The 25938-nt window shown below is 39.7% G+C and overlaps 1 protein-coding gene across 3 annotated transcripts in view; it reads left to right on the forward strand.

The window, feature by feature from the left end:
• Positions 1 to 6678: 6678 nt before the first annotated feature.
• Positions 6679 to 25938, forward strand: part of LOC309390750 (protocadherin gamma-A4-like) — a 227671-nt gene continuing 208411 nt past the window's right edge. The window contains exon 1 of one of the 3 annotated variants that reach the window (XM_081950425.1): positions 6679 to 9426. In XM_081950425.1, coding sequence (XP_081806551.1) covers positions 6904 to 9426 — 2523 coding nt within the window. In that variant the 5' untranslated portion in view covers positions 6679 to 6903. Of the gene's footprint in view, positions 9427 to 14357; positions 16815 to 22093; positions 24689 to 25938 lie in introns of those variants that run through there. The other 2 variants (XM_081950441.1, XM_081950438.1) reach the window with 2 other exon arrangements.

Here is a 25938-nt window from a genome sequence, read left to right on the forward strand (position 1 = left end):
TATCATAAGTTTTCCCTCTGGTCCGTTTCACTAGGGGGCACATTGTGCTCAACGCTGATTGGCTGACCGCTTGACAGCCGGCATATATAAAGGGCTGTCAAAGCCGGGCTCAGCTGTTGCCTGTTAGCTGAAACGCGCGAAATGTGAAGTGCCGCGTTTGGCAACCTGTTAGCAATAAACTGTTAGCATTTGCTAAGTCCTGGCTTGCCTCCGTTTGTACACCTGTGTTCTCCCAGCTAGAACATTGGCGATGAAGGTGGGATACACAGGCGGAGCCCAGGCAGAGCTGTGAAAGTCACTAACCTACGAGCTGAGTCACTGAGAGCTGAATTCCCTCAGGGAATCACATGACGAGAGGTCGAATAAGTCACTTGCCTACGAAGACTGCCTCTGGTTAATCGACAAAGAAAGAAATTACCTCAGAGATGGCCTCAATGAACACCCTAGCCATTTTCAATGCGACCACAGAGACTTGGGGCTCATACATTTCCCATTTTGAGTGTTTTTTAGAAGCCAATGGCTTTACAGACCTAACTGAACAGCGAAAAAAGGCAGGTTTTTTAAATTTATGTAGTACGGAGATGTTTAATCTGGCAGAGACCCTGGTTGCCCCACACTCCATCCATGATGTGACCTGGGACATTTTAATGTCCAAGTTATAAAATCATTATGCCCCAGTGCTGTCCCGCACAACAGTGGTTGTGGTCTAGCCATAACCGGCATAGATCAGATTCAGACCACTCCACTCCTTGACATGCTGATTAAGGAGTTTCCCGAAATTTTCGGGGAAGGATTGGGAAAATACATTGGCACCCCCATCTCATTTAACTTAGACCCCCAGGTACCACCACGGCATCTAAAGCCGTGTAGGGTACCTTTTGCGTTAAAACCTAAAGAAGACGCAGAATTAGACAAGTTCTTGACCCATGGGGTATTAGAACCTATTGACCATGCCCGTTGGGAAACTCCCATTGTTACACCAGTTAAGCATGATGGCTCTGTGCGCATCTGCGCGGACTTTAAATGTACCTTGAACCGCGCATTGCAGCAGAGCGCATACCCCGTGCCAGTGGTGCAGCATTTGCTGCACTCCCTGGGGCAGGGAACCATATTTGCAAAGCTTGACCTAGCTCAAGCATATCAGCAGTTGCCTGTGAATGAGGCAACTGCTGAAGCACAGACTATAGTTACACATAGGGATGCATTTAAGTGCAAGCGCTTACAATTTGGGGTCAGCGTAGCACCTGGACTGTTTCAAAATTTGATGGAAAGGCTGCTACAAGGGATACCAGGCATCGTTCCCTATTTTGACAACGTCCTGGTGTCAGCCCGTTCCCTGTCCCATCTTAGGGCCCATTTGCGAACCGTACTTCGGCGTTTCCGTGGTGCTGGCTTAAAGCTTAAAATGGCCAAGTGCCAGATTGCAGTTCCCCAAGTCGAATTTTTGGGTTTTTTAGTAGACAAGAAAGGGATCCATCCGACCCCTGAGAAGGTGCGGGCGATTAGTCAGGCTCCTACACCTACAACCAAAGCCGAGCTTCTGCTCAATTTTTACAATATTTTCCTGCCTCACAAAGCATCTGTTGTGGAGCCCCTCCACAGATTGTTAGACCGCTCAGCGAAGTGGGTTTGGGGCAAGAAGGAAGCCACAGCTTTTGAGAATGTTAAAAGGTTTTTAACTTCTGAGAGTGTCTTGCACCAATACGACGAATCCCTCCCGGTGATTCTGACTTGTGACGCGTCCCCTTACAGGGTAGGAGCAGTTTTAAGCCACCGTCTGCAGTCAGGCCTAGAAGCCCCTGTAGCATTTTTCTCTTGCACCCTATCCTCATCCGAAAGAAACTATAGCCAGCTTGATCGGGAAGCTTTGGCTATAGTGGCTGGGGTGAAGCGTTTTCACTTGTATCTCTATGGCTGTCATTTCCACATAGTGACTGATCACAAGCCCCTGCTGGGCATCATCGCTGGGGACAAACAGATGCCCCAGATTTTATCTCCCAGATTCATGAGATGGACTGTGTTCCTGGCTGCCTACAACTACACCCTGCATCACAGGCTGGGGAAGCACATTTGCCATGCCAACACCTTGAGCAGGGGCTTCTTGCCCATAGCAGTTCAAGACCCAGCGCCTGCCTCTGAGGTTTTGCTGATCAATGAGATGCAGTTACCAATCACAGCCTCTGACGTGGCCACACACACACGGCAGGACAAACTACTCTCCAAGTTGCTGGCTTGGACTGAACGAGGATGGCCAGCTAAACCACTGGGCACCGAGTGGCAACCCTTTTTGACCAGGCAACACGAACTCTCGTCGCAGCAGGGTTGCCTCCTATAGGGTAGCCGAGTGGTCGTTCCTGCCTCCCTACGAGAAGCGGTGCTGACAACTCTCCACAAAGACCACCCGGGCATCGTCAGAATGAAGTCACTGGGCCGGAGCTATGCTTGGTGTCCGGGCATGGACCAGGACTTTGCAAGGTGGGTCTCTGGCTGTTCTAAGTGCCAGGTGTCCCGACCTGCCTGTCCCAGAGCTCCCATCCAGAATTGGGAGCAGCCAAGGGCTCCATGGTCCAGGATTCATATGGACTTGGCAGGCCCAGTAAAAGGCCAGACTTTTATTGTTATTGTTGATGCTTATTCTAAGTGGGTTGAAATTGCATTATTGTCTAGCACCACTGCACCTGCCATTATCAAGGTATTAAGGAGGGTGTTCTCGACCCATGGGTTACCTGATCTGGTCGTTTCTGACAATGGGCCCCAATTTACTGCTGCTTTGCTAGACAAATTCTTTACCAAACTTGGGGTCCGACATGCGTTTGTAGCCCCATTCAACCCAGCGGCCAATGGCCTAGCAGAACGCGCTGTCAGATCAGCGAAAGAAGTGCTGGCTAGGTTTGGGCCCCTCAATTGGCAGGAAGACATAGACACGTACCTGTTTTGGCAGCATGCCACCCCATGCTCCACAACAAACAAAAGCCCGACTGAATTATTAATGGGTCAGCGAATCAGAACAACACTAGACAGGCTACATCCAGAGTATGCCCCATCAAAGTCTTTAGACTCACACTGTCAGCTTAAGGGGTTCCCATTAAACACCACAGTTTATGCCCGGAATTACGCTGGCCACCCACTTTGGGTCCAGGGAATAGTTAGAAAAATCACAGGCCCCTGCTCTTACCTGATAGAGCTAGAGGACAGCTGAGTATGGAGGCGCCATATCAATCAGCTATGGAATTGGCAAGGGAAGTCAAACATGGCAGGGGAACAACAGGGCCTATCCGACAGAAATGTGCAAACGCCTAGGTCCCGGTCTACCTCCCCTGAGCAATCATGTAATAGGATAGAAAAACCTAGACACTTACCTGATCTTCCCCGTGAGTTTCCAGCGGTGACAGAGTCGGATGGGGCAAGGCCCGAGACCTTGGGAACTGTGGCTACTAACTCCGAGGCAGAGGTTGCCTCCTATGGGGTGACTCTGCGAAGATTAGGGCGGGTCCGACGCCACCCAGGGTATTTGGAAGACTACGCATGCGCGTTCTAAGTGTGGAGGAGTGTTATATATCATAAGTTTTCCCTCTGGTCCATTTCACTAGGGGGCGTTGTGCTCAACGCTGATTGGCTGACCGCTTGACAGCCAGCATATATAAAGGGCTGTCAAAGCCGGGCTCAGCTGTTGCCTGTTAGCTGAAATGCACGAAATGCGAAGTGCCGCGTTTGACAACCTGTTAGCAATAAACTGTTAGCATTTGTTAAGTCCTGGGTCGCCTCCATTTGTACAACCGTGTTCTCCCAGCTAGAACAGTCTGTGCATCTTATAGAGTGAATATTGCAGCAGGGGGAAGGTTGGTGCCATGTGAATCAGCTGTTCTAGTCAGCAGGGATCACTGTCGCCACTACCTATTGCCACCACCCATTTGCCACCATCAATTCACCACTGATCACAGCGATCGGCAGCAAACAGGCAGCAATAGGTGGTGGCGAATGGGCCACGGTGGTGGTGAATGGGTGATGGCAAACAGGCCACGGTTAATGGGCAGTGGCAAATGGGTGGCAGTGAATGGTCCATGGCAAACAGTGCACGGCAGCAGTAAATGAGCCACAGTTGCAAATGGGATGCAGCGGCAAATGGGCCGCAGCGGCGATAATGTGCTGAAGCTGTTTGCTGCAAGGATACTAGCTATATGAATACCAGATGGATGCTGGGAGGCAGAGTCAGAGGCAGATTTTTTTTCTTGTTTCCTCCTCTAAAGCTAATGTGTGTTTTATAGTCTGGAGTGTCTTATAATCTGAAAAATGCAGTACATACAATGATTTCTCCCACTTTAGATTAATGTTAGGTTCTTTTGGTGACAGAAATATTTTCTTTCAGATGTCTAACTGAATTATATTCATATTCTCCCTACTGACTAGTCTCTCCCTACTGACTAGTCTATTCTCCCTACTGACTACAGTATCTTTAGCTGTCTCATGTTGTTTCTAAGAAATCTGATTGTAATATTTTTAATAGTTAAAAATGTAATATTGGATTTTAATATTGTAATAGTTAATACAGAAACCTGCTTCTTTATTAACTGAGTGATGAACTATGAGGAGAATTTCAAGAAAATTATGACTGTTGTAAATATTATTGAAGAAGAAAATGACATAAAAATAACAGTTCCCAAATTTTATTGGTACTCTGTAATTTTATTGCACTGCCTCTAGGCTAAAAAAGATATCTAACAAATGCCATATTTTTGGGAGTATAAGACGCACCGGAGTATAAGACGCACCAAGGTTTTGAAGATAACCTTAAAATAAAAAAAGGTGTTTGCACTTTGCAAACCACCCCAAAACCACCCATTTTTCGTGAAAACGGGCCCATTTTTGTCAACAAAATTGCATGCATAGCTTTTAGGAAGCTTATAGAGTACTCCTGGGGGCTGGGGGGCAAAATTGAGCAAAAAACAGCCCATTTTTCATTCATTTCTGCCCTCCCCAGCCCCCAAGAGCTTTCTGAAAGCCTTCTACAGGCTCTGCACGTCCCTTTTTGTGAAGGGGTGGGGTTTTGGGTGTCCAAAAATACTGTATTCAGTGTATAAGATGCACCCAGATTTTCAGCCTCTTTTTTGAGGGAAAAAGGTGTGTCTTATACTCTGAAAAATATGATATATTTCTCACAAAAATTTAAAATATCCCATGACATCCCTATAGGTTTACTGTATGTAAAGAAATGGCATATCCTATATGGCATCCAATTTCTTAAGTTATGTTGTTACTTAGTACAACACAGGAGAAATTATATTTCCAGAAACTGGCCATTTAAATGTAAAGGTATTCCTATATACCTATCATATAATCATATAAGCAGTGAATGTATATCATGTATAGATGATACACATATAGATAATATCAATGCACTGAGTTTAACATTGCATTATTTTCTTGACTTGGAGAAATTCCGTATGTTTGCAAGCCATTAAAATAATGATATGGATGCATCAAACACAACTGAGACTGTTTTTAAAGGTTTGGTAAAAGTATGGGTTTAACCTACTAGAACCAAGGGTTTAATCTATTGGAATAAATAAATGCCTTTATGTACTACTGCCTCCCCATGCCTCCAACAAAGCACGTTATGACTACTTTTGTGTCTACATCAAATTAATCCTATGTGAGGAAGAGTATGGATACATTAGGAACATCTACTGTAAGTAACACTAGCATTTAGCATTAGAAAAGTACCTCTCCAAAGCCCTCGAGTTTGAGGTAGTCACTACTTTGAGAACTGTGAAGGAATTGGTAGATTGCATTTTGTATATGTGCATTTTGCTTTTATTCTCTTCCTCTCACTGACTTCCTACTCAATTAATTGATCAAATAGAACTTGGATAAACAATATATCCTTAATTCCAGGCCAGGGGAATGTCTCAGTTTGCTCAGTTTCCTCCCATTGATATGTGTCTGTACTAGTCCAAAATGCATCTGTACTAGTTCAAAAGAAAGCAACTATACTTTTTAAAGAAATAGATTACAGTTTTATTTTGTTCTGTTTACTGTATATAAAATATTTAGATTAACGTTTTCATGTATTTGCTTAAAAACAAAGTTCTTTGGAAGATATGTTCCATGGAATTTGGTGGCAAAAGCTTGATTGAACTAAAAGGACTAATTACTATGCAATGGCTTCAATTAAGTCAGGAGGATTTATTTCAAAGAACATAGGTGTTGATGAATGATGAAATTTAGTATATGTCCTCTAACTCACACATTGTACAAAGTTTATGGAACACACATGAAATAAATAAATGGAACTTATTGTTGGGATTAAATAGTAGATGTAGATTTATTAGTAAGAATTGCAAGTGTACAGTCCTTTAGATGGTTCATTTATTTATATAGTAATCTATATCCCAACAGCTGATTGATTAATTGTGGGCTTTGATTTTCAAGTGCATATTGTTGCTTATTGAGAATCATAAATCCTCTACTCACTTGATTATCTTGATGTTCTCCCCATCTTCTACCCTTCAAGAGTTAAGAAGATGAAATTCAGATTGTGACTGTTTCATTTGGTGAAAAGGAATTAGGTACCCCAGTTCCATTGGTCAGAAAATTAAAACAATGTCAAAAAAAATGTATATCATTTGTTCAGCTGTTGGTGTTACAATGCTACTGACAAATCATTAATTTAGTTACAGATTGAATAATATTCTATGTTTTTGTAACAAAAAAACCCCCATCCGCTTAAAATAAAATTTTGTCAGGAAATGCAGTTCACAGTATAGACTCAGTGTGTCACTCTAGGACAATAGGAGCCTTGGATCAGCCCTCTATTCTTCTGCAGCTGTATCCCGGCAGTTGACTAGAAAAGATGCACCAGAAAGCTTTATTCTAAAAGGTTTTCCGGGGAAAACCATTTTCCTTATGAATCAACTCATTAAGACCATTATTTTCTCCAATATTATTGCTAAATACTGTGAAATTGGAAGGTATTACACTAAGAAAGAAAAACAAACAAGAAAGACAATGACAGTAATGGAAGCAAGCTGCATAAAGGGAATAAAGGAGTTCAATTTAAGGCAAGTACTTTTTCTGTTCATATGCTGGGATTTGGTCAATTGGGTGATACCTGAGCAGGTTCAGTACTCACTTTCAGAGGAAATGGAAAAAAATTCCTTTGTGGGGAACCTTGCTAAAGATTTAGAGCTGGATGTCGAACAGTTACCAAAATGCAAACTTGCTGTCTCTTCAGAAAAACAGTATTTTGCTTTCAATGAGCGAAGTGGTGATCTATATGTGAATGACAGGATAGACCGGGAAAAAATATGTGGAAACTCACCTATTTGTATGCTGCAGTTAGAAGTTGTGGCACATAATCCTTTAACTGTTTTCCACATAAAAGTTTTCATCCTAGATATTAATGATAATGCCCCATATTTCAGAAAGAAAAATATCAGTCTAAATTTGAGTGAGTCTCATTTGCCAGGAGCTCGATTTGCTCTGGGAAATGCTGAAGATGAGGACATTGGAATCAACACCCTTCAAGATTATCATTTGAGCTCAACCCCGTATTTCAAGCTAGAAGTTCAAGAGAGCAAAGATGGTGGCAAATATGCGGAATTAATTTTGCAAAAGCCATTGGACAGGGAGAAAGAGCACACACACCACTTGATTCTTACAGCTTTAGATGGAGGACGTCCAGTGAAAACTGGAACTCTTAACATAGAAGTCAAAGTTATCGACATAAATGATAATCCACCAGTCTTCTCCCAGGCAACTTACAAAACAAGTCTGAAAGAGAATACACCAAGAGGGACTTCTGTGCTTCAAGTGAAAGCATCTGATAGTGATGAAGGGTCAAATGCTGAGATATCTTATAGTTTCTGGGAAAATCCAGAAAATATGAATCAGAAATTTATTTTGGATCCCACCGATGGAACAATTTATCTTAAGGAAAGTGCTGATTTTGAAGACAGAGGAAGTTATATGATGATAATACGGGCAAATGATGGAGGTGAACTAGTTGCATATTGCAATGTAGAGATTGAGGTTCTTGATGAGAATGACAATGCTCCAGAAGTAATTATTACATCTCTATCCAGCCTCATTCTTGAAGATACTCTACCTGGAGCAGTGGTTGCCCTCATCAAAGTCCATGACAGAGATTCTGGACTTAATGGGGAAGTCACCTGTTACCTAAGGGAAACTGTACCTTTCCAGGTGGTCTCATCATCAGATAACTACTTCAAACTCCTCACAGATGGCCCCCTTGACAGAGAAAAAACACCAGTGTATAACTTAACAATTACAGCCACAGACCAAGGCATACCTCCTCTTTCCACAGATAAAACCATCTCAATACCAATTTCAGATATCAATGATAACCCTCCAGCATTTGAAAAACCTTCCTATGTTGCCTACATTCCTGAGAACAACCCATCCGGAATGTCTATTTTCCAGGTTAAGGCTTTTGACCCAGATTTGGATCGTAACGCCCAAATCATCTACTCCATTCTTAACAGCAATGTCAAGAACCTGCCTCTCTCCTCCTATGTTTCTATTAACTCTGAGACTGGAACTCTCTACGCTCAACGATCTTTTGACTATGAGCAGCTCAGAGACTTCCAGCTGCAAGTGCAAGCCCAGGATGAAGGCTCTCCATCTCTCAATAACAGTGCCACAGTCAAAGTGTTCGTACTGGATCAGAATGATAATATTCCCCAGATCCTGTATCCTTCCCAAACAACTCAAGGTTCATCATTGTTTGAGATGGTGCCTCGCTCAGCCAATTCGGGTTATTTGGTGACAAAAGTTGTGGCTGTGGATGCTGACTCTGGACATAATGCCTGGCTCTCTTTTCATCTCCTGCAGGCCACAGAGCCCTCACTCTTCATCATCAGCTCCCACACAGGAGAGATCCAAACAGCTCGAGCATTAGTTGAGAGAGACATCACCAAGCAGAGGCTGGTCATCATGGTGAGGGATAATGGACAGCCACCTCTCTCAGCCACCACTAGTCTCAACCTTGTCTTTGCTCAGAACTTCCAGGAGGCTCTTCCTGAAATGAATGCCCAACCTACTAACTCAGAGGATCAGTCCAAGCTCCAGTTTTACTTAGTTCTGACTTTGACTTTGGTATCCTTTCTGTTCCTGGTGGCAGTGATTTTGGCCATTATTATGAAACTTCAAGGGTCAAGGAACCCCACTTTTTTTCAGTGCTTCATTCCCAATTCTCATTCAAAAACTGGTACTGTATTTCCTCCAAATTATGAAGATGGAACTTTGCCTTATTCTTATCAGATCTGTTTATCCACTGAGTCCAGGAGAAATGAACTGACTTTTCTGCAACCCAATGTCCAAATAGTAGAGGATATTCTTTGCGAGGATAAACTTGATACCTCTGTTATGGTCAGCGAAGGTAACATTTTTGATTCTGGAAAGGGCATGGTGAGTTTGATTCATTTTCTTTATAAATTAAGATCAAGCTCTAATATTTGTTTCCATTTTGCTGATACTTTTATAAATATAATTCAAGCAAATAAGTTTGATTTATCATTATCAGTTATTGGTTAAATGTTGGATTCATTTCAGACTTCAATGTCTGTTTTGCTTCACTTTATTCAGTTGATGTTGCATTGACTATTATATATATATATATATATTCGTAGATTTTCACTGGTGTAGGTATGCTGGTTTTGTTGTATTCAGGTATAAATATATATAAATATATAATCAGAATAATTATATATTTAGCTAATATTTATAGTAGTAATATTTGTGTTAAATGTGACATTGTAATGATCTACATTTGCCTTTAAGTGCCATCTCTGCTAAAATTAGAAGCACTCAACTGAGAATATTATTACTGATGCCTTCTACTTCTGAACTGATTTCAATAAAGTTAAAGGATACATGTTTATTTTATGTCGGATGATCATTTCCTTTTAAAAGGAAAAGCTCTAAAAAGAACATTAATTCGAAATTTGTTTTGTCTTATATCTTTATCACCATTGTAGGAGTGGTGAAAATCAAATTCTTGAAATCAAAATAGCTTTCTCTTCTACTGAATTCAGAAAAGTTTTCTCAGAAGATCTCTAGTCAAAATATCCCACAGATAACCAGTTTATCTCAGGCAGGCAATAAAAATTCTCATTCTTCTTTATCTTCCTTTCCTTATGCGTCATTAGAAGGCAAATACAGTTTTTATTAGTGGCAAAAAGTTAATATTTTGAAGAGTTAAAACATTAAAATATTATTCTTGTTCAGATAACAGTGTATTAAATAGATATATAATTATGCATTAATCCTTCTCAAGGATTGATAAACTCCAAATCACATCACCTATTTGCCTACCAATCCTAAGGTAACTTGGTAGAAGAGGAGAGGGCACTTTTGCCTCTTTGCTTGTTCATTTTTGTTTTTCTTTTTCTTTGCCTTTTTCAGGTTGTTAAAGGCACAGTAAAACATTTGCTCTTCTCTCACCCATTTGCTGGATCATATATCTTAACATTCATCATTTGGGGAACCAATTTAATTGATGGATGGATGGATGGATGGATGGATGGATGGATGGATGGATTGTACATCAAATCTTAGTAGCCATCTAGATAAATTTCCTCCATGACAATCTGACTTTAACATAGTCTTTCAGGTCTTCTAATGGTGCACTTGTCACCATTATATGTTGACTGTGTCTCACTACCACTGTATATTGACTGTATCTGAGTCCACCTACCTTGCTGCTGGTTGTTCTCTTCTCTTCTTTTCTTTCCATCCTGTTTTCATACAGCAATAGAGTTTTCTCTGGAGAGCTAAGTCTTTGCATAATATGTCCAAAGTTGGATAATTTGAGCCTGATCATTTGTACCTCTTATTAAAAACCTTGGGTTGATTGGACCAATTTAGTAAGAGTAAATAAAATCATTTGCACAAATGATTAAGAGAAGTTCTGTACCCATTCCATATCTAAATTATTTATTTAATTTAAATTAAAATATCAAAATTGAGTGAAAGACACTCTGCTGTAATCATAGTAATAAGGCTGGCAAGGATGCATCATCAAAAGATAAAACCATTTTATTTGTTCTTGGGTTTTATTTGTTCTCCACTCAAACCATAAATTCCACAATTCTTAAAGACGAATCTATACCTGAGTTTGCAGTCTTTTGATTATGAACAAGAACAAATTCTTCAGCATGATTTCCATCAGTTTCATTTATTTTTTACTAAAATATGGGAATAATGTCTAAGGATGAGTCACTATATACAGATGGTCCTTGATTTATGAAACAATTGGGACTCGAATCTGTCATTGAGCAAAATGATCATTAAGCAAGATCCCCATGTAACTGCTTCATTCAACAACTGTAATCCCAACACTTGTGCTTGCAATCTCATGGGTCATTAAACGGACACTGTCTCAGGTAAGAAGTACCTTAGCGGAAGTGGGAGACCATGGGAAGTCTGCTCAGGAGCTAAAAACCCTCCATACTAAAATCCAAGCAGGATTTTCAGCACCTGGGTGGAGAGACACCAGGGCATGACCTGTGCCAGGTCTGCCATGGCCTCTCCTACCTACCTGAGGCACCCCACACTTCTTGCCTTAACATGTTCCCTCTTCACTCTCTGCTTGGATTTTGGGTGACAAACTCTGGCTGAAAGAGCTGCCTGCTGAAGAAGTTCAGCTTCCCACCATGCATAAGAGGAAACTCTGGCAGCATGCAGGTACAGAGATTTGAGCTCTGTTTCTGCACCACGCCAGAGGACTCCAGCTCCTCTATATGTGGAAAACTTCAGGATTTGAAGTTCGTTTTTACGCCCTGTCAAAGGACTTCATTTGGCAGGTAGCTCTTTCACAAGCCACCAGAGATATGAGTGAGTCCTCTCAGCAAGTGGCAGCAGCTTGCAACCTTCCCTGCTGGCTCCCCCGTTGACTTTCTAGCTGGAAGAAAAGATTGCAAATGGTGAGCACATGATCATGAGGCAACTGGTTGTAAGTGCAATAAAATCGTCAAACACCCAGATTGTGTTCATGTGACTCCAGGAGTAATGGTTCAACATTTTGTGATGACTGGAAATGCTTTACAGGCCATTTTAAAATATAGGTGGTGACCCAACAATTTTTTCCTTCCTATAATTAGTAGTCCACTAGTAGGCTAGTGAACTATTTGAACATGAGTGTAATTTTCCTGCAAGTATTTCAACTAGATAATCAAATAATTTCTCCCGGGCCACTTTGGTAAATTTGGTGGAAAAAAACTTGGCCTAAGCAATGCATTATGCTACTGATTGTGCCATATATCAGTTAATATGGTTTACTACTATTTATAATATTCCATGGTGGAGTGAAGGGAGTACATGTCTCCACAGATGGTGTTGTCCTCAGTGGGGCAACAAAGTGCTTTCTCTACATTCTTTTTTCCTTTTCGTACCTTTCTTTTCTTTCACTTTTATGTTATAAATTTCCTTATATTTTCCACTACCGACAATATTTAATGGAGCTTCCTTCATCTATACAAAGTCTTATTAATATATGAATGAGAGACATTTGAGAAATACCAGCACATAGGCTAGTATGGGAATTGAGAAACATCCCAGAAGAAAACTATAGCAAACCATTTCCATTCTGTTACTGAAAAAACTGAATATGTTCATGGAGATACTAGGAGTTGAGTTTAGTTCAAAAGAGACTGGTCATAAACAGTTGTACTTCAAGCAAAAATTATTCTAAATAAATCCACCTCACATTCAGGAGTAGAGGAAAAATGCTCTCCCCCATCTTGGTTAATGGACTGATTTATGCTCAGCCCATGTCAACTGTAAATAGATTTCCACTTTCCCACCCTATTTCAGCACATGTATTAAGCTTTCTGCTCACTTGTCATTTCCTTGTGGACACAGACTTATGAGTCATAGACATTGCATTGAGCATACTGTGTTTGAGATTATAGCTTTGATTTCTTATTTCCTTTTTATCTTGACATCTGCAAAACAAAATATAAATGGTAAAATAGCAAGCTAACTGATGTTAAAATAATGATGAGGTAACCGTTATACATCCAGTAAGTAATAGAAAAGGGCTCAATGGATTACTGTAACTGAAAGGCAAGTTAGCAGGAGGGCTGTTCCCCATCACTACCTGGTCTTCAGCCAATTAGCATGTGAAATACATAAAAGGATTGTATCTTTTGCCACATCAATGGAATAGAATGGAATTTCTCAGCATTCAAGAAGATTTGGAGGGGACACGGTTTTCATTGAACGTAGCACAGTGCTAGAGTCACATAAAAAAAGAATTCAAGGGTTTTAGTTAACTTGCATCATGGTTTATGGAAAATGATAGACAATGATAGACAAATTATAATGTTGGACCTGGAAGTTCAGGGGGGAAAATTAAGGAAGAATCCATCAGTGTTCATTTTGTAAACAGATGCAGATCAGATGCAGTCTGAAAAATATAGACTAGAAAAAATGCTTAATAACACCTTAGAATAAAGGCTGGCAATTTTTCTCCATTATATTATAGAATATAGCACCATTAGAATTTGTTATAAGAAAAATGGTCTTAATAACTTGAAGAAACATATTTACTTCATTTATCTCATGCAAAATCAAAAGGCCAATAATCTACCACCAATTTTCCAAGGGGGAAAAGTTAAACTTTATGAAATAAAAGTATTAAATACCACTTCACCTCTGTTGGCTATGCTAGTGCTTCAGTTAGCATTTATGCCACAGAACTGCCTTTTCATTGTCCCCTACCCTGCTTTGTCTTGCCTACTGATTCCAGAGACCCTAAATGGACAAACTCAAGAGTAATTTATCCATCAAAGTCACCAAGATATGGCCAGCATATTTTGCAACTATCCTATTTGCAGGTAATGGGATTGTGGGAGTAGGGTCTCATTTGCAATATATTGTATTAACTCAAATACATGGATCAAGTCTTTGAAGACTTTTCCTTTTTCATTTGATGTAGTTTTCAATGAAAAACTTATTATTTGTGACTAATTGCAATTATTTGTAACGTAGAGTAAAGAATACATATATGGATGTTAGCTTCTAATATTAGGTAGACTTCTGCTTTTGTGTGCCACCAAACAGTAACCAGGTTCTATTTTATTACTGTTGTTCTACTTTTTCATCTTTGAAGGATGGAAAGCATAATTTTCATTGAGACAATTAGCCTGATTTGTGACTACAGGTAAAGTAATATTAACATAAGCAAAGAAACATTACAAAAAGTACCTGTAATTTTTGGGTTGTAACTCTGGGTGTCGCTGTTTACCAGTCTGGCAGAGAATTGCTCAGAAAGCGGAACCTTCATATCTGTGCTCCTCAAATACCTAGATTATAGAACAGCAGGATCGTAAGGAAGAGACATACAAGCACAGGCAATTCTTGCTTGCTGAAGGTAAATGGAGAAAAGAAGCTACAGAGAAGGAATTCTACTACAATGCCTTATAATGATGAATTCTTGGAAGATTATTTCTGGTCAGCTCCATTATTCTATTCCAGAGGAAGTACGCAAAGGTACTTTTGTGGGAAATGTTGTGAAGGATCTGGCAATAGGTGGGAAGCAGCCTTTTAACCATGGACTACGCATTATTTCTAATTCAGGTACAGTTCAGTACTTTGAACTTAATTCCAACAGTGGCCATTTACAAACCTGTGAGAGAATAGATAGAGAAGAGATCTGTGGAACAGGAAAGAAATGCATCTTAAAATTTCAAATCCTTGCTGAAAGCAAGTTAAAGCTTTATGTCACTGAAATAGAAATTGTGGATATAAATGATAATGCTCCTTCCTTTCTTTCAATAAGATGGGAACTGAAAATCAGTGAAACATCTATTCCTGGTTCTCAGTTCTTTCTGCCAGAGGCTCAAGATCCAGATCTGGGGGAAAATTCTATACAGCACTATGAACTCACAGCCAGTAACCATTTTTCTTTGGAAGTGCAAAACAGCCAAAATGATGTCAAATCTACTAAACTGGTATTGGAAAAATCACTGGATAGGGAAGAGCAGTCAGTGTATGATTTGATCCTTACAGCTTTTGATGGGGGTGAACCTATCAGGTCTGGTACACTGCAAATTCACATCTTTGTTCTAGATGCAAATGATAATGTACCAGTTTTTAGCCAACCAATCTATGAAGTAAATGTCAAGGAGAACATGCCTAAAGAATCCATAGTGGCTACAGTGACGGCTATTGATACGGATGAAGGAATCAATGGAGAAATAAAATATTCTTTCCAGAAAATATCAAAAAAAGGCTCCCAAAAATTTATGATAAATTCAACTTCAGGGGAAATTATCCTTGTGGGGAGCCTTGATTTTGAAACATCATCAACATATGAATTTGAAGTACAAGCCATGGATGGGGGTGGGCTGAGTGATAGGTCAAAGGTTGTGATTTTGGTTACAGACCTAAATGATAATGCACCTGAGTTAGCCATCACCTTTGTGATCAACTTGGTGCCTGAGAATTCTCCAGCTGGAACTGTCATTGCCATTTTAAATGCCCGAGACAGAGATTCAGGAGACAACGGAGAGGTTAAATGCTCAATTCCAAGCAACCTCCCTTTTCGGCTCAAGAAAACAATGGAGAGTTTCTACAGTTTAGAGACAGACAAAACCCTTGACAGGGAACAATTGCCAACTTACTCTATCACTGTTACAGCAGTGGATGACGGGGCACCACCACTCTCTACATCTGTCGTTATTTCACTCCAGGTGTTAGACACAAATGACAACCCTCCACAGTTTCTGGAATCAAAATATACTTCCTACCTTCTAGAAAATAATCCAAAAGGTGCCTCAGCCTTTTCCCTTAAAGCAAATGATCCAGACTGGGAAGAAAATGCCAGAATAACTTACTCCATCATTGATAGCCGAATGCGGGACTCACCCCTCTCCTCCTACCTCTCCATTAATTCTGAGACAGGGACCGTCTATGCCCTAAGCTCCTTGGACTATGAGGAGATTCAAGAGATTCAGTTCCAGGTCAAGGCTCAGGATGGTGGATCCCCATCACTCAGCTCTAATGTCTCAGTGACTCTCTTCATCTTGGACCAGAATGATAATGTGCCAGAGATCCTGTACCCCTCTCCTCCCGCTGATGGCTCCACTGGAATTGAGCTGGCCCCTCGCTCTTCTGAGCCAGGTTACCTGGTCACTAAAGTGGTGGCAGTAGATGCAGATTCTGGCCAGAATTCCTGGCTCTCCTATCAGCTGATCAAAGCAACAGAACCAGGGCTCTTCACTGTGGGACTCCACACTGGTGACATCAGGACTGCTCGGCTTTTTCTGGAGAAAGATGCCCTGAAGCAAATCCTGGTGGTTTTAGTGAAGGACAACGGCCAACCACCTCTCTCTGCCTCTGTCACTCTCACAGTTGTTCTGGCTGACAGCATCCCTGAAATTCTTTCAGATCTGAGCAACATCTCAGCTCCTGTAGATCCTCAGTCAGACCTCACATTTTACCTAGTGATTAGTGTGGCGTTTGTCTCCTGCTTGTTTTTTACTTTCCTCCTTGTCTTATTGGCCATCCGGTTGTACAGGTGGAAGAATTTGAAATTGTTAGAGTCAGAAAGTGTACATTTCAGTGGTGTCCCAGTGTCACAATTTGTTGGGGTGGATGGAGTCCGAGCCTTTCTTCAGTCTTACTGCCATACTGTTTCACTCACCAGAGATTCTAGAAAAAGCCACTGCAATTTTCATGAGGAAAACTGTTCAAATACTCTGACTAATCAACCTCTAACCTGTGGGGTGAGTGACCCTATCCTAGCCTGTGAGGATTTAAATTTGAAGAATGATGAGCAAATCTTAGTCAAGGTGAGTTTAATATTTCAGAGTAATGGTGTGTTTTGTTGATCCTATAAGCCCTTATTTATGTCAACAGTGATTTCCCATCAGTCTGTTCTGTTTATTGAATGTTAATACTGGATGTTTTAACATTTTGTTTTTATTCTACTGGGATCCTTCAGCTTTGCCCTGGAGTGTTAGGATAATGTTCATACTGTTGAAATGAACACTGTTCCAAACTGAATGCAGAATATTATGTCTGCCATATTTGCCACTGTTTCATTATTCTTGTGATAAGTCTGGCTAATTTCCTCATGTATTGATTTTCTATTCATAATGCTCATTCTTCCCATGGTTCCCCACTACTATCACCTTATGAATTCAGGTTGATGGAGACTGATCCAAAGTCTTCCAGTGAGTTTGGCTGAATGTATAATAGGATATCTTCTACAATTCTCAATGATGATCTGAGGAATTGTTGAGGAATTATGGCACCACATAATTATTTATGTATCACATAACATTGGATGTTAATCTGTAAATAAATAATCCAGTTGTAGTACAAATGTGATTCTTAATCACTGAGGCCTTAATCTGAGAAGAAAGAATGAAAAAGAATTTCTGTGTAGATTCCATTGTAGCTAAATGTGAGCTTTTTGCTATCATTTCTGCAGATGTATTTTCTTTACACAAAAAAATGGTTAGTTACTTTTTTTCTAATAAAAGCCCCTCTAAAGGGAACTTTACTTGGAAGCCTACTCTGAGGCATTTTACATAGATTAAAAATCCATTTTAAATCCCACTACAACAGAGTATTTCCTGTCTAATGGGAATAGTGAAGTAAACCAGATTTTTATTAGTTGTGATAATATACTGGACCTATCTGTGACATTATCACATTTCTTGAAGAAATGAACAAAGTTTGGCATTTTAGATATAGCATTTTTAGAGTTCTTTTGTCCAGCAATTAAAGAAGCAACAGCAGTAACAATAGCACTTAGACTTATATACTATTTCACAGTGCTTTACAGCCCTCTCCAAGCGGGTTACCAAGCATATTGCCCGCAACAATCTGGGTCCTCATTTTACCAACTTTGGAAGGATGGAAGGCTGAGTCAACCTTGATCTGGTCAGGATTAAACTGCTGGCAGTAAGCACAGTTAGCCTGCAATACTGCACTCTAACCACTGTGCCACCACAGCAGTGGTAAAATGTCAGTGGTAATGTAAGAAGCTTCCTTTACTATATGTGATGTTTCCTATCATCCTGAGAAATACAGAATAATCAAAGGCTCTATTTTGACCTGCAATATTTCCCACACAGATTTGAATAAAGGGGTGCACATATTATTAAAATTAAGGAATGAATACCACCTTTTGTTAAGGATTATAGGATTATAACTCTCAGCTTTCAACCTGAGTAATGCCTTAATTTATCAACTATGGCATGCTGTATGACGGGTGGAAACTAATGACAACACATTATCATCACGTGATGTATCACTACTTTTTCCCCCCTTGCTAAATGGGGTGGGCGTGGCCAGTGTGTGTTGCATCCAGCCTGTAGGCTGCGAGTTTGACCCCCCTTCTGTATGAATTTAACCCAAAGTAATAGCTGAAATTCATAATTACCCTTCTTCCTCCTAGTCTGATGAAGTGTTACCTTTTACTCTTGACAGGGTTGTGCTTGCACAAACAGAATTGGTACACAATTTGAGAGTTCTCTTGGACTTATGGTTCCTGCTTGAGTATGTGACAATCTTTGTTAATATTTCATTTGTGCACCAATTGTACCCATTCCAGAATAGGGAGGCCTTGCTCATGGCCCTTTCCTGGTTGGACTAATTAACATGCTGTACATGTGCTGCCTTTGAAGATCCCCAGGAAGTTACAATTGGCACAGAAAGTGGTAGCATGTGTAGTGTTGGGCTTCCTGCTATTTACTCATATTATACTGCTGATTTATGTGTTGCACTGGCTCCCAGTTTCTTTCTGGGTGCAATTCAAGGTGCTGACCTTTAAAGCCTTACATGGCATGAGGCTAGGTTATTTGTGGGGCCATCTCCATTTGAGATTATCTGCCTGCTGCATTGGAACTGATAAAGTGGGCATGTTCCATGTTGCTTTTCTTAAATGCTACCATTTAGTGAGACCTAAGAAGTGTGCTTTTTCCATATCAACCTGTGAAGTTGAAGCTGGATTAAATGATGATAATGCACCCCATTTTTAGTAAGATAATTCAAAACCAGGATCCAGACTTCTTCAAATATTGTCATAATCCACAAAATAATTAAGTAAATTGCTCAATGATATATTTCAAATGTACTATTTTGTCTGGAGGTTAAGCAAAATTTCTAGGTGTCATAAATATTCATCTGTTTTTGGAAAATTCTTTGAACAATAAAGGGGACTCCATTTATAATAATAGCTATTAATGAGAGCTATCTGTCCATATGGTGTTATATTATTCTAAATAATTCTTTTATCCCTTGGGACGCGCCCGAAGACTGCAGCTAGTCCAGAACGCAGCCGCGCGGGTAGTCATGGGGAGTACTAGGTACTCCCACGTAACACCTCTCCTGCGCGAGCTGCACTGGCTACCTGTGGTCTTTCGGGTGCGTTTCAAGGTTCTGATCACCATCTTTAAAGCGCTCCATGGCATAGGGCCTAGTTACCTGCGGGATCGCATCCTCCCACATACATCCCTGCGGCCAATCCGCTCTCACAGGGAGGGCCTTCTCCTGGTGCCGTCCACGAGGCAATGCCAACGGGCGACACCAAGGAGTAGGGCCTTCTCTGTGATGGGCCCAACCCTCTGGAATGACCTCCCCCCCGATATTAGAACCACTACTGACCTCCGCTCCTTCCGACAGAAACTGAAGACACACCTGTTCCGACTGGCTGGTTTGGCATAATTTTAACGTCTACCTCCTGGCATACACATTCTTACTGGTTTTTAGAGGGATATTGTTTTAAATTTAACTTGATATTTTAAACTTTTGTATTGATTTATTTATTAGCTGTACAGTTTGGCATATTTTACCCTCCTCTTATACATGTATTTATATAGTTATTTCTATGTTTTAATCTGTTGTATTTTAATACGGACTGTACACCGCCCCGAGTCCCTTTCGGGAGAGGGGGCGGTATATAAACGCTAATAATAAATAAATAAATAAATAATATTTAAGTAACAATTTACTGGTTTTTAATCGTTTATATAAAATAAGTGTCACTGAGGATATCCTAAAGGAATCCATAGTCTGAACAATAAAATTCAGTAATCTTGATGAAGTAATCAATCATGATATAAATTATGCTTTCAGAAATTAGCTATGCAAACATTTATCTTCAGTTCTAATAAAGGGGCCCAAAGGAATTAAAATAAATGACCAGAAACATCCATTCATGAAGCATATGCTTTGTCAAGAATAAGAATATGACTGAAACCATCAAGCCCAATGACAATTATCTCTTCTTGCTAATACAAATGATACTCTAAAGAATAGTTACAGCTAATTCACCATAAAATAAAATTTTCAGAAGGAAGTTCAAAAACCTGGGAATTCAAGAGGCATTATCACCCAGTCTTCCAATCTGTTCTTCAGGTCAATGATGGGTTATGCAAATGGTATCAACAGGAGAGATTTGGTTTCTGGAAACAAGGCCTGGATTCTTGAAAATGGTCTGAATGGTCTGACTGCTAGCACAAAATAGGTTATACCTCACAAGGATCGACAAAAATTTGTTTGAACAAAGCAAGTTCATTAGAAGTCCTTAAATATTTTGGAAGTTGAAATGAAAATCTCATTTTCTATATACTAATGCCCAGAATTTTGGAAACAAACTGAATCCTTAAAATAGGAAGGCAAGTTTAATTTAATTCATAAAATAGAAACCTAGTGGCTGGAATATAGCAATTGAAGGATGCAGTTTGTTTAAAAGGGGGAAAAAGCAACAGAAAGCAAGGATGAATTGCATTATTTGTTAATAATATTCCTTCATGCTCAAAAATCAAAATGAATGAACTGGTCAATATTATCAGAAACTATTCAAAGAGTCATGAAGTCATACAAATGGGAAATCATTCCAATTGTTGGGAGGCCCAGCCAAGTAAAGACCTTCCAGGAGAGTTCTGATTTGTTTTGCTGACAAATTTCACCTTCAGAGAGAGGAGGAAGAGTCAAGGTTCTAACTCATAGAAATGCCTTAACTGAGGAAGTGGGCAAAGCACAACATTAGCAATGTATTTCTTATGTTCTTGATTTTAAGAGAAACTAAAAACTAACCATAGTCAGAGCAAGGATAAATGGGATTGCATGGGATAGGAAGGAAAAGGTTCTTAAAAGAGAAAACAGAATTGAAAACAAGTCCACTGTGAAGAAAAATGCAGGACAGCAGACCATTCCAGAACAGCAAACCAGTGTAGCTACAGAAAGAACTTACTGAAGATCTGAACACACACAAAAAATATGAAAGGGATTACAACGGAAGAGTTCTGACAGGTAAACTTACAGTGTACAGCTGGTATAAGGAAAGCAGATGCTTAGAATGAATTAAAGCTAGAGAAAGCTAGGTAATGGCACTGTTGAAACAAACCTGAAAAGATGTGGATGCATCAGAATTGATTTTTGCCTCTTTATCCAAAGAAATACCTGAAGATTCTACTTTAGATTTGTAACACTATATGTAAAATATAAGGCTTGTGGGGGCAGGGTAATGAGGTATGTTAATTGCCATTTAAAAGTGCTTTCCCATTCAAAATAATATCTGTTACTGTGACCTCTACTATAAGCACAATAAACTTCACAATATCTTTTAAGATTAACAAGGAATTTAAAGTAACATTGATTTAAGGAAGTCGCATATGTATTTATGGAAGTTGTAACTGAAAACAGCTGACAATATTGTAACATCTTTAAAAAGTCTGAAAACAATCTAACAAACTATATTATATATTGCTATAATATTACATATGAATATAATATTGCACATGAAATAATTGAAAATATTTATACTAATCATACACTTTTTCCTCTATTAAACATATATTGTACCAAGAAAACTCTAACAAAAACATTTTTATTTATTGCATAACTAGAAAGAACTAATCAGAAATTTAAAAGACATTGCATTATTACACGTAGGAGAGTCCTTGTTATTTCTTTCTAAAAGCCTAGATCCAGACATTTCTTGCAGTTCTGCATCTGAGACTCAGAGCGCCGCTGTTGGCCAACATAGTTCCCAGAAAGGAGCTGGAAATCTAATGGGGCTTCCTGCCTTCTGACTATCCAGTCACCGAGTGCAGAGCAGTCAAAGAGCAGGATTGAGGGACACTCACCGACCATGGCAGAGAAAAGAAAACCACTGCAATGTAGATAAAACTCAGGAGAATCGCGGGAACCGCTTGATACTTTCTTTCTAATGGGAATTTAAACTCCTCAGTTTACTGGATTGCACAAAGCACTTTTCACCGCAGGTGAGATGGACGGCAGAAGCCAAGCTAAGAATAGATCTGTAAAAAGGCAAGTACGTCTCCTCTTCTTATTGTCTTTCGTCTGCCAGACTGTCTCAGAGCACCTTCGCTATTCAATTCCAGAGGAAATGGGAAAGGGTTCCATTGTGGGGAATCTTGCCAAGGATCTGAAACTGAGTATTGCAGAAGTGGGAAATCGCAACCTGCATATCCTTTCTTTAGGCAAAAAGCAATACTTCTCCATTAATGCTGAAAATGGGAATCTGCATGTAAAAGACAGGATTGACAGAGAGGAGATCTGTGGGGAAACTGCACTCTGCCCCATCAGTTTTGAAGTGGTGAGTGCAAACCCCATGGACATATTTTACATAACAGTAGAGATCCAGGATATTAATGACAATGCACCACATTTCTTAAATGGTGATATCAAGCTAGAGATAAGTGAATCCACTTTACCAGGAGCTACATTTCTTCTTCGACAAGCAGAAGATGCTGATATTGGAACAAATTCTCTTCAGAATTATCATCTAAGCATTAATAAATATTTCATTTTAGCAATTAGCAAGCAAGACTCTTTAAACAAGTATGCGGAATTAGTACTGGAAAAACAATTGGATCATGAAAGTGAAAGTACTGTTAGTTTAACCCTCACTGCTCTTGATGGAGGAAACCCTGCAAAAACTGGAACAGCCAAAATACAGATCACAGTCATAGATGCTAATGACAACCCACCTATCTTCAGTCAAAGAGTATACAAAATCAGCCTCAAAGAGAATGTGTCAAAGGGATCTACTGTAATACAAGTCAAAGCTACAGACAAAGATGATGGTTCCAATGGACAGATCAACTATTGCTTTAGCAACATTGCCGATAATGTGCATCAAAAATTTGAGTTAGAGCCACATTATGGAATTATAACAATAAGGGAAGAGCTGGATTTTGAGGAAACAGAGAAATACACAATGGTGGTGGAAGCAAGAGATGGAGGTGGCTTAGTGGCTCATTGTAACATTGAAGTAAATCTGATAGATGTGAATGACAATGCCCCAGAAGTGATTCTCGCTTCCTCATCCAGAGAAATTCCTGAAAACTCTCCATTAGGAACATTAGTTGCCCTTATCAATATAAAGGATAAAGATTCGGGGGATAATGGGGAGGTCAACTGCCATTTACAGATTGCTTCCCCATTCAGAATAGTATCAGCAGCTAATAGCTACTATAAGCTGCTAACAGATGGTCCCTTAGATAGAGAAAGCACCCCAGCATACAATCTTACAATCACAGCGTCAGACAAAGGTACACCCCCTCTTTCTACACAGAAAACCATCTCACTGGAAATTTCAGATATCAATGATAATGCCCCTACCTTTGAGAAATCCTTATACACTGTTTATGTGGCAGAGAACAATCCTGCTAGCTCCTCAATCTTCAGCATCAAAGCTGTGGACCCCGATCTTGGTGGCAACGCTAGGATCACCTACTCTATCCTCACTAGCAAAATAGAGGCACTACCTCTCCCATCTTACCTCTCCATTAACTCAGAAAGCGGCACCCTCTATTCTCAAAGGTCTTTTGACTATGAGCAACTCAGGGAGTTTGAAGTACAGGTGAAGGCTGAAGATGGAGGCTCCCCACCTCTCAGCAGCAATGCCACATTGAAATTGTTCATCCAGGACCAAAATGACCAAAGCCCTCAAATTCTGTATCCTTCTCCAGGAGCAGAGGGCTCAGCCTCCTTTGAGATGGTGCCTCGCTCAGCAGAGATGGGGTACCTGGTTACAAAGGTGGTGGCTGTGGATTCTGACTCTGGGCACAATGCCTGGCTGTCTTATCATCTACTGCAAGCTACTGAGCCAGGACTCTTCACAATTGGTGCCCACACGGGTGAAATCAGGATACTGCGGACATTTCTGGAAAGGGATGCTCTGAAGCACAAGCTAGTGATCTTAGTGAAGGATAATGGGCAACCCCCACTGTCTGCTACAGTCAGTCTCAATCTGATTTTTGCTGAAAACTTCCAAGAGGCACTGCCAGAAATAAATAACCAAACCATGGATTCAGAGCAACAGTCTGAGCTCCAGTTCTATCTAGTGCTGGCCTTAACTTTGATCTCCTTTCTGTTCCTCTTGACTGTAACTCTAGTTATTATGATGAAACTCCGACAGTCGGGGAATCTGAAATTTCTTCCATGCTTTGCTCCCATTCCCCATTCAAGCAATGCCATTATATTCCCACCCAATTATGAGGAAGGGACTATTCCTTATTCCTATCAGCTCTGTTTATCATCAGAGTCCAAGATACATGAAATTACTTTTCCAGCACCCAAAGTTCAACCTGCAAAATATATTTCATGCAACCAAAAGTCTGATGAGCTTTTGGCCAGCAATGGATTTAATATCCTAAATTCTGAGATGGCTAAATCTAGTTTGGTGAGTTTTCTTTTCTTCCTTTTTCTTTTTTACCAGTACTACCTTTATAGTCATAACCGTCCTTTAAAATATATTATAGTATATTGCTTTATATACACATTTTACTTTATATTACTATCTCTTTCACCCGTTGTTTCTTATAGCTTTATTGTACAGAAAAACCTCTACCATTTCATTGGTTTCTAATGTATCTTTTATAAATTGTAATTATTTCAGAATCAGATTTTGGAGTAAGTGTAGTTTCCTTCTAATTGAAAATACAGTATATTATTTATTTGTGTGTGAGAGAGAGACAGTTTGCACACATGAATGCATATATGTCAGGTTGTGTATTAAAATAAGAGAGTTGTGGAAAGTGAGAGCTACTCAGACACTTTTTTTCATAGATCCTTCAATTTAATGAAATAAATGGAAAGGGACTCAATATTGTGAGTTCAAATAACATGTTGAATGCCTTGAATGAAAAAGCAAAATAACGAGCAAAAATAACATACAAGTATGAATAACAATTGATGGATTTCTTATGCTTCTCTAGTAGTAGTTTTCAATTCTATTGGAAACTTGGGTTGAGATATAACAGCTTATCTAAAACCACTTGTGGTATATGAATTAATGTGATGTGAATAAGCCTAATTTATGAACTAATCCAATTTGGCAAATGTAAAAATATTGTTACAATTGTAAAAGCAAATTAGAGTTTGTCAGATAACTCTTTTTTTCAAAGAAAGAAATGATAATGCAAAACAACTTAGAACTTTTTAAATAGATTTCTTTCCTTCCTTTCTGATGTCACTTTTTAATATAACAAGGGCAAAAATCAACATAGGGAAGCTTTGTGCGGAGGTAAAGTGGAGGAGATACTTTCAATCTAATTCTGAATGGGGTCTCTCTCTCTCTCTCTCTCTCTCTCTCTCTCTCTCTGTGTGTGTGTGTGTGTGTGTGTAGCTGCTTCTACAATACAGAAAATACAGACATTTTGGACAAACTTCCCCTCCCACTAGACAGAAATCTAAGGTGTTCAGAACTTGCTGTGCCAACCACTCTCAAATACAATTCTTACATGAGTACATTAAACTGATTACAATATAAATGAGACAAGAAAGAAAACCTTACAATCAATTTCTGTGAATGAAGCAGAGGAAGAAAACCTTACAATCAATTTCCACCCTCCCCATAGTCTTTTCAGCTGTCTTCTGGGAATTGAAAAGTCTTTTGGTCTTTACTTCTTCATCTCCTTCCGGGTTCTTTCA

Source organism: Natrix helvetica (genome assembly GCF_964273705.1).
Source record: "Natrix helvetica genome assembly, chromosome: 4".
In the NCBI taxonomy this organism is placed as follows: Eukaryota; Metazoa; Chordata; class Lepidosauria; order Squamata; family Natricidae; genus Natrix; species Natrix helvetica.